Source organism: Protobothrops mucrosquamatus, unplaced genomic scaffold, assembly GCF_001527695.2.
Source record: "Protobothrops mucrosquamatus isolate PMUCROS unplaced genomic scaffold, P.Mucros_1.0 scaffold2731, whole genome shotgun sequence".
Taxonomy (NCBI): domain Eukaryota; kingdom Metazoa; phylum Chordata; class Lepidosauria; order Squamata; family Viperidae; genus Protobothrops; species Protobothrops mucrosquamatus.
Window position 1 is genome coordinate 117,872 of NW_015388773.1, and position 9,946 is coordinate 127,817.

General features: G+C 41.3%; 2 protein-coding genes across 2 annotated transcripts in view; one reads left to right on the forward strand and one right to left on the reverse strand.

The window, feature by feature from the left end:
- SPATA18 (spermatogenesis associated 18) overlaps positions 1 to 4,284 on the reverse strand; it is a 33,024-nt gene extending 28,740 nt beyond the window's left edge. The window contains exons 1-3 of the mRNA XM_015825626.1: positions 4,089 to 4,284; positions 1,463 to 1,568; positions 738 to 853 (exon numbers count right to left, since the gene is read on the reverse strand). Of these exons, the coding sequence (XP_015681112.1) occupies positions 738 to 853; positions 1,463 to 1,568; positions 4,089 to 4,175 (309 nt within the window). The 5' untranslated portion in view covers positions 4,176 to 4,284. The remainder of the gene's footprint in view (positions 1 to 737; positions 854 to 1,462; positions 1,569 to 4,088) is intronic.
- Positions 4,285 to 8,941: 4,657 nt separating this feature from the next.
- The window catches only part of SGCB (sarcoglycan beta), a 15,997-nt gene continuing 14,992 nt past the window's right edge, over positions 8,942 to 9,946 (forward strand). The window contains exon 1 of the mRNA XM_015825627.2: positions 8,942 to 8,950. Coding sequence (XP_015681113.2) covers positions 8,942 to 8,950 — 9 coding nt within the window. The remainder of the gene's footprint in view (positions 8,951 to 9,946) is intronic.

Below are 9,946 nucleotides of genomic sequence, written 5' to 3' on the forward strand. Positions count from 1 at the left end.
TCAAGTAGATTTATATGGCTGAGTAACATAACATCTCAGTTTGAATAAACTTTGCACCAGTTGCCATAATTTAACCTTTTTAGTTACTCAGCCATGCCATATTTGTTTAAGTCGGTGTGGGGAACCATGGCTCTTTTATGACTTGTGGACTTCAACTCCTACAATTGGCTGGCTCAGGAATTCTGGGAGTTGAAGTCCATGAGTCATAAAAGGGCCATGATTCCCCATTCCTGATCTAAGTAAAATCCTCCGTCATTTGAAATTCTTCTCCTGCTTCGCGCATTTTACCTAGCCTTGTCAAATCCATTTTCTCAACTATAGTATTGCTTTTCCCATTAAGATATTCAAACATAAATATATAAATGTGAAACCACAAATACAAACCTGGGGAACTCTTCCACAAAATAGCCGTGTATAGATTAGATGAACTTCTAGCACTTTGTGTAAAGTGTTCACTGACCAAACAAAATGATTTAAAAAGTGACCTTTGCAGTGCAGAATCTTTGATAGAAGGAAGATCCGTTATAAAATTGTGTTTTCAACAAGGATTTCTCCGGAGATAAATGTGTGTGTGTTTTTTGCAATCAACTTCAAATTCCACATTTGAAGTCTGAACACCCAAGCACATTTTTAAAGACTTGATGATAAAAGATACAATTTCTGAATCAAATCCATGCAAACTTTTGGCTTAATTTTTATATTGGGAAATATTTTTTTTTAAAAAAAATAAGCATTACCTGTAATACAGAAGAACATGTGTCCAGGGTGGTTCCAGAAGAAGGGCTAGAAAAGCAAGTACCCAACCATGGGAGGAGACGAGATTTTATTATTTCCATACCTTCATAATGGCCACCTGAGTTGATAAATTAAAAATACACATGACAAAATGCTTTAAACGATTGGGTATGAACCCATTTCGGAAACACGTGCCATACATGTACGATACATAGGGTTACCCCAAGTGATTAATAGAGACCCCCAAGAGTTGATGGGGTTATCCAAAGAGTTAATAGTGCTAAGAGTCAAGGGGGGGGCAGTAAATGACTGGGAGGGCCAATAGGAAGAGATTGAATCTGGAAGAGCATGGTGACTTACTACTAAATAATATCAGCGTCTTTGACGAAACGCATCAGATGCATTCTTCCCATTAAAGACATCAACAATTTCAGTAAAAAAAGATTATGTCAGATCTTATATTTTTCATATTTTAAATATTACTTACTTTTATAAAGTCATCATTATTATGCGTGGGCGATCTACAATAAGATTCATAGTCTAAGACTGGTGGAAAATTCAAGTCCTAATCAAGGACCTAGGAATGATTAAGGTAGTGCCTAAGGAAATAGGCAGTTCCAACCAGGATGGGATTTTTTGTTTGTTTGTTTGTTTGTAAAAGCAGGGTGTTCAGGTCTGACAAATTCAACATTTCCAGATATTCAGGGAGTCCTTTAAGTAATCTCACCTTCTTGACAAGCTTGATTGAGAATCGAAAACAGCTGTCCCTGAATCATGGCGTTCAGTTCCATGATTTCACAGCACAGTGTCAAATTTTTATTACATGAGTTAATCTGAAAATCAGGTAAATGTTCTTGATTAATCCAGTTTTATCCATATTATTCCTTCACCAGTCATTCTTAGCAAATAGAACAAATCTGAGTCAGAAGTACAATTTTACATCATACGTCACTCCCGATGAGTAGGAATGACAAGGGGTATAATTATAATAAATGTGGAGAAAGTTTTTTTTTCCTTACTTTTGGCCTTACTGATCGTAAGGAAGTTTCCTTGGTTACTCAAAGACTACCTGGCACATGGAACTGTATGCACTGTTTATCATAATAAATCAAGGATTAAGATGTGAACCACCCTGTCGTAGCAGAGTATAGCAGAGAGAGAAAAAATCAGTCTACATTCACACTAATTAATTTCATTAGCAAATAAAACTATTTTCCAAATACGATATGTTATTTTTCAGTTACTCCACATGGTTCTATATAATACATAAAAAGGGAGAATAATTTTTTTGCTCCCAGCATATTTGGAACTGGGTTAGACATACTCAAAAACGGGTGCTTTATGAGACTCCCTCATTCATAAAATGACTAACTTTGTGGATTTCAAAGGCTTTATTTCAAAGGCTTTACCGATGTAAAGTTTGTGCTTTTCTTCCCATTGACCTATGATTTTTAAACAATCAAATGGGACAGGAAAGCTGGTGAGAATCAAGTGAAGTGGGACATATGTAGATTCTTAGATAAAACATTAAATCAGAAATAATGTTTTGCACCCACAGAAACTGGGAAAAGATTTATGATCTATACAGTCTATTGGAACATGGTTTCATGAGGTGGAATGTTAGACTTCATTCAGACCCGACTGCAGCATCAAATAATGACTGGCATGTGTGAATGAGCCCTAGTAGATAAAGCTTCACAAACTCTGAACTCTTCACAGTGTAATGGTTATCATTTCAACAGGCCAAACTCTGAGCGACTGCAGATGCAATGGGGTAGGGGTAAACATATCCTTAATTTCCAATTACCTCCAGCTCATCTTAGTGCATTTAAAGAAAGTGTATGGAGAACTCATTTCAAAAAATAACAAACGCACCCCAAAACTATAAATCCAGAAGCCCGAAATGGTACTGATATTCATCAATAAAATATTAAAATGCTACTAAGAGGAAAGAATGATTAGGTCCTGGTAGAGCAACACAGATTGTCGTAAGTTCTTGCAGTCATTCTCTGAGGTTGACCTGAAGACGGATTACAGTTAATTGTAATAGAAATTGCAGATCTTGCTAAGCCATTTACTATTTACTTCCAGGGGTAGAGCTAGTTTGGACTTGTGGTTAAGGTGCCAGGCTAAAAACCAGGAGACTCTGAGTTCTAGTCCCCTCAGGCATAAAATAAATAATAAAGATGGGATATAAATAAAATTTAAAAACATGACAGATTCCATTCTCAACCTTCAGTCTGCCTCAGAAGACTATTGCAGGAACAAAAGGAGAGCTGGCTGAAACAAAGAGCTGGTTTCCAAGTCATTTGGTCTGAGCAGCTCGGAAGATCAGCCGAATAAAAACCGAACACTTAAAAAAAAGATTTTGCAGGATATCGTTCCAACCAGGTGAAATGCAGACCCTAAGAGGGGAACGGCATGCCTGTGGAACTATAAACCAAGGATGTAAAATCTGGTCCAAACTGAACTCAGGATCTGCCATCTGGTGACTGGAGGGGCAACTCCATGTGGACTAGTTGCTAAGGGTAGCAAAGTGATTTTTCCACTGGTATCACTGGGAGATTTTTTTTTTCAATTTTCTAGTCTAGCTTATAGCCCTGGAATTTCATCCGATGTTTTCCCCACCCAGGTCGCGTTTTTTAGGTCAGCCAAGGTCGACCAAGGGCGATCCGTGCCAAACTGGGGTGTGGGAGGAAGAAAAGAAACTTGAGTAATCAATAGTTACAAATAATCGCCGGTCTAAGATGTTGTCGGTGCAGTGTACCATTACATTCTGTAACGGTGGCAACCACAACATTCCCTCCCTTCTTGGCGCCGAAATCCAGCGTCCTTGGTTACTGTTTTCCCGGGAAATCGCTAGAGGTCTCCAAGATCCATTGAAGCCCGGATCCACCTCCCGCCAGAAACTTGGTTCTCAGCGCCCTTCGCGAATCGGATTGTGGCGGGTTTTTTCTTTCTCTTAAGAGGATTTGAGTAGAAAAGTCCTCCGAAAAGATCTTCTTGAATAGCCGCCTTGGAAGCTTATCATTATCCCCCAGGAACATATTTTGCCCCTCTCCCTTCGCCGGAAGGGAAAATAATATTCAATCAGAATAGAGCTGGAAGGGACCCTTGGAGGTCTTCTAGTCCAACCCGCTCCTGCTCGAGCAGGAGACCCTATACACCATTTCAGACAAGTGACTTGTCCAGTGATAAAGTGCATCGTGTTAAAAAAAAAATAGAGGATGCTCTAGTCTAGACACTCAACACACACACACACACACGCACACACCAGCCACCTCCTCGTCCCCAGATGCCTTCTCGAAAGACAAAACACTGCTTGTATCAATGCGGCGTTGTTACACACTCACATAATAGTCTTTATACCAACTTTCCAGCTTCTCCTGCAAAACCCTGCAGGTCTCGTTGTTGATCAACCTCCTCAAGGTGTCAGCCATGCCTCCCGGAGATGGCGACAGAAAGGGCGAAGAGAGAGTCTAGGCTCGTGGGGCTGAAGAGAAGGGCTTCTTTCCCAACCTAAGCAACGGGCGCCGGTTATTTTTTATTTTTTTTTCTTTCTTTCTCCCGGGGCTTTCGCTTCACGCCAGCCCGGAGGTCCCGGCGAAGGAGACCTCGGCCTTTCCACTTGAGGGTGGGTGGCCTCCAAAGAGGCTCAGCCCGGGCTCTGTCCTGGCGAGCCTCCCCTTATGATTGGAGCGTTTTATACTCGGTGATTGTTAAACAAACTGACGTTTGCTTTTGCTCGGCTGTCAGGGACGCCACGGCTGCGCGGAAAGAGCCCGCGGCTTTGGTTGTAGCAACGGCCGCTCCTTTTTCTCCGGCCTCAGGGTGGCGGGGAGAAGCGGCTTCCAGGAGAAAGGGAGCTTGGAGGTCGCTTGGAAAGGAAACGTGTTGGAAGGCGGCTTTCCGAACCACTCGATCCCTTCCCCTTCCCCTCCCCCCCCCCACGGGATCTTTCCCTTCGCTGCCACCTTCCACCCCTGCCGACCGACCGGTGGAGAGCTCTCCAAGGGGGGAGCCTGGGAAGCGCCCCGAAGGATTATGAGGCGGGAGAAGAGAAGGGATCCCCATTGTTAGAGGGTTCAGGCGAATGGGCAAAATGTCGCGAAGGCCGCGCTTCGGGCAGGCCGCTCGCCCTCGGGTCTCTCGCGGCTGGAAAGAGAGAGAGCGAGGCGCTCCCCGCGTTCCGAAGAGGCTTCCCGCGACCGCTACCCGCCCGCGAAGGATGCGGACGCGCGTAGGCGACCCTCCTCTAGCCTCATTCTAATGACTCAAGAGTTCGGGCGCCTTTTTTCAAAATGATGCATTAATTTTCAGATCGCAAGATAAAAATCTTAACATTACAGGGAAGTGGAAAATGAAGCCGCTTCTTGTTCAGATTATTCTCCTACATCTATCTATCTATCTATCTATCTATCTATCTATCTATCTATCTATCTATCTATCTATCTATCTATCTATCTGTCTATCACCATCTATCTACTATCATCTATTAGTTATATCTATTTCTATCTATCTATCTATATCTATCTACAGTATCCATCTACTGCCATCTATTATATCTATTTCTATCTATCCATCTATCTACTACCATCTATTATATTTCTATCTATCTATCTACAGTATCTATAACCATCTATCTACTACCATCTATTAGTTCTATCTACATCTATCTATCTATCTATCTATCTATCTATCTATCTATCTATCTATCTATCTATCTATCTATCTATCTATATCTATAGTATCTATCCATCTATCTACTGCCATCTATTATTTCTATCAATATATCTATCTCTTCTATATCCATCTATCTACTGCCATCTATTATTTCTGTCTATTTCTATCTATATATCTATCTCTTCTATATCTATCTATCCATCTACTGTCATCTATTATTTCTATCTATCTATCTATCTATCTATATATCTATCTCTTCTATATCTATCTATCCATCTACTGTCATCTATTATTTCTATCTATCTATCTATCTATCTATCTATCTATCTATCTATCTATCTATCTATCTATCTATCCTTCTATATCTATCTACCTATCCATCTACCATCTATTATTTATATCTATCTATCTATCTATCTATCTATCTATCTATCTATCTATCTATCTATCTATCTATATCTATCTATCTATCTATCTATCTATCTGCAATAGTGGCAAATATCTGTAGCTTGGGTGTAGAATGAGGGTGAAAGTTAGTTCTCTGAACATTTCATTACCAGGCTAGGTAACATCTTCTGCGGAGTTTAGGGGATGTCAGTGTCACTGTTCTGTTTATAAGGGCTTCACATCCACACCTGCAGCACTTATAAACAGAACACTGACAATGACATCCCCTAAACTCCACTGAAGATGTTACCTAGCCTGGTAACGAAACGTTCGGAAACCAACCCACAAGCTTGGAGAACAAATCTTCACTATCTATCTATCTATCTATCTATCTATCTATCTATCTATCTATCTATCTATCTATCTATCTATCTATCTATCTATCTATCATCTATCTATCTATCTATCTATCTATCTATCTATCTATCTATCTATCTAATCTATCTATCTATCTATCTATCTATCTATGATATAAAGTCTACATACCCGTTAAAATGAAACATTTTTGAGATGTAGAAAAATCAAACCAAGATAAATCACTTCAGAATTTTTTCCACCTTTAATATAACATATAAGGCCTACAATTCAATTGAAAAAGAAACCTGAAATATTTTAGGGGGGGGGGGAATAAAAAATTAGCTGTTCTAGAAGAATTTTTCTGACATTTACTCAGCTGCCTCTTACAGCAAAAGCCATGGTCTGCAAAGAGCTTAAAACAGTGGTCTTCAAACTTGGCCCTTTTAATACTTGTGGACTTCAACTCCCAGAATTCCTCAGCCAGGCACAAGGAATTCTGGGAGTTGAAGTCCACAAGTCATAAAAGGGCCAAGTTTGAAGACCCCTGGCTTAAAACATCAAAGGGATCTCATTGTTGGAAGGCATCAGTCAGACGAAGGATACAAAAAACAATTTCCAAAGCATTGGATTTACCATGGAACACAGTGAAGACAGTCATCCATGAGTGGAGAAGATATGACACAACAATGACATTACCAAGAACTAGATGTCCCTCCATAATTGATGAAAAAACAAGGTTGGACTTCAATTCCGTAATTCCAAAAAGTATGTTTGGCACAAAAACACTGCGCATCACCAAAACTACACCATACTCGGAGTGAAATATGGTGTGGTACATTCTGCTTTGAGGCTACATTTCCTCAGTTGAAACTGGGGTGTTAGTCAGCATGGAATTATGAACAGTTCCAAATATCAGTCAATTTGGGCACAAAATCTTCAGACATCTGCTAAAAATGAAGAGAAATTTCACCTTTCAACATGACAATGACCCAAATCATACCTCCAAATCAACAACAAAAAAATCACCAGAAGAAAATCAAAGTTTTGGAAGGGCCCAACCAGAATCCAGCCCTGAATCCAATTGCATTCATGCATGTCTTTCTGTCTGTCTGTCTATCATTTCTAGCACATCTATCATATCTAATATGTATCATATCCGTTATAATATCATTTTTATTGACTGATGCAGTTTCATTGCAAAAGGCAAGTGCCAAGGATGAATGAAAACAGTCATAAAATGATTTTAACTTAGGAACATTGCCATCTTATTTTTTTTTCTATTTTCCAAAAAAAGAGAAAACTAGACGATCAGGATAGCCACAGAATGGTGACTTTGACGTCAATATCAGGCAAACCTCTGGAAAGGATTATTAAAAATTGAGCATTTAGAGAAGAATGTACTGTCGTTTTCTCCATGCAGCTGCAATCCTGATATGCAAAAAGGGTTATAACATTAAGTTCGAGAGAAGTCATTTTTTTCCCTGTCCTGCATTAGTTGGGCTGTACGTAGATTATTGTGTCCTGTTTGTGGGAAAGGCATGCTATGAATGACCACCTAGTAGTGCTGTGTTTCTCTGGCTGGGGTATTTTGGGAGTTGAAGCCTACTCATCTTAAAGTCGCTAAGGTTGAGAAACACGGACTAGACTAGAGCGTGTCCAGACTTCAGCAACGCCTTACATTACAGTAAATAAATCTATCAGGAACTATTGGAAATGTTGATGTTTAGTCTGGAAAAAAAGAGAGCTGTGGTTGGACATTAAAATATTTAATAAAATTAATTAAATAACACCGATAAAACTAAATCTTCTGCCACAGATTACCTCCGATAAAACTAAATCTTCTGCCACAGATTACCTCCCACCGGCCGATACGCTCCCACAGAGAGGGCCTCCTCAGGGTGCCGTCAACCAGGCAGTGTCGGCTGGCGACCCCCAGGGGGAGAGCCTTCTCTGTCGGAGCGCCCACCCTCTGGAACGAGCTGCCCCCAGAGATCCGGGTGATTCCGGATCTCCCCTCCTTCCGCCGCGCCCTCAAGACTTGGTTATTTCAGCGGGCAGGACTGGCCTAGGGGTATTTTAAATTGGTTTTAACAAAANTTTTAGTAGAAGCGGCCTATTTAAATATTTATTTTTAATCACTTTTAAATTTTGTATTGTATTGTATTATTGTTTTTAAACTGGCTGTAAGCCGCCCTGAGTCCTCCGGGAGAAGGGCGGGGTATAAATTTAATAAAACTAAACTAAACTAAACTAAATAAAGCAAGGTCACCAGAGGGTTGGACTAGATGATCTCTAGGTTCCTTTGCAATCCTTCCATTTTGTGAATTTAAGATCTTTTCAATCCTACAAATCAGCCTTCTCTAACTTGGTGCCTTCCAGGAGACTTACATGACAACATTTCCAATTCCCTGAGCGGTACATTTGGGGAAATCCAGTCTATGGAAGCAACTCCTAGCAAATCTATCCATGTCCTGTGGGAAAAGGTAAAAGGGAGGCCAAATTCTAAAAGGTGTGAAGGGATCTCTTGTATCAGAGTAGGGTATTTTCATTAAACGAACGTCAATTTTTGCAGCTATCCTTTTGAGCTGCGTATCCATTTACGCCCAAGAATGAGAGAATAAGACATCACAATGCATATGTGTAGCATTTGTTTAGTACCACTTTACAAAGTTCTAATACCACTTTACAAAGCCTTTGCAAGACCACACTTGGAATACTACATCCAGTTCTGGTCACCACAATATAAAAAAGATGTTTACAAGAATGCAGAGCGACAAGGATGATTAGGGTACTGGAGGCTAAAACATATGAAGAACATTTGCAGGAATTGGGTATATCTACCTTAATGAAAAGAAGAGTATAAGCAATATGGTACTAATGTTCCAATATTTAAGGGGTTCCTACAAAGAGGGGCAAGGCGTTCAAACCAGTCAGTCCTAGAAGAGATCAACCCCGACTGCTCTTTAGAAGGCCAGATCCTGAAGTTCAAACTCAAATACTTTGGCCACCTAATGAGAAGGAAGGACTCCCTGGAGAAGAGCCTAATGCTGGGAAAGGTTGAGGGCAATAGAAGAATGGGACGACAGAGAATGAGGTGGCTGGATGGAGTCACTGAAGCAGTAGGCGTGAGCTGAAATGGACTCCAGAAGATGGTAGAGGACAGGAAGACCTGGAGGAACATTGTCCATGGGGTCGCAATGGGTCGGACACGACTTCGCAATTAACAACAAAGGGGGGGGGGTCAACCTATTTTCTAAAGCACTTGAAGGCAAGACAAGAAGCAACGGGTGGAAAATAATCAAGGAGAGAAACAACCTACAACTCAGGAGAAACTTCCTAACAGCGAGAACACTCAACCGGTGGAATGCCTTGCTTTCAGAAGTTGTGGGTGCTTCATCCCTGGAGGCTTCCAAGGAGAGACTGGACAGCCTTTTTAGCCGTAACGGTATAAGCAGGTCTCCTGCTTGAGCAGGGGGTTGGGCTAGATCAGGGCTTTTCAACCAGTGGTACGGGTACCACCTGTGGTACATTGGCACCTGGCAGGTGGTACGCGACCATCCTAGAAAAGTGGTAGCGGGGGAGGGGAATGAGCTGAACCGGTGGCAGCACCACACAAGCCTGAGCGAGAGATGGCTGGAGCTGCAGGGCTGTCGGGGCTCACCGGAAGTGCCAGGATCAGTGCTTCTTCGGGACTGTGAGGGCTCACCGGAAGTGCCAGGATCAGTGCTTCTTCGGGGCTGTCAGGGCTCAGCAGAAGCGCCAGGATCAACGCTAGGCTCCAGCT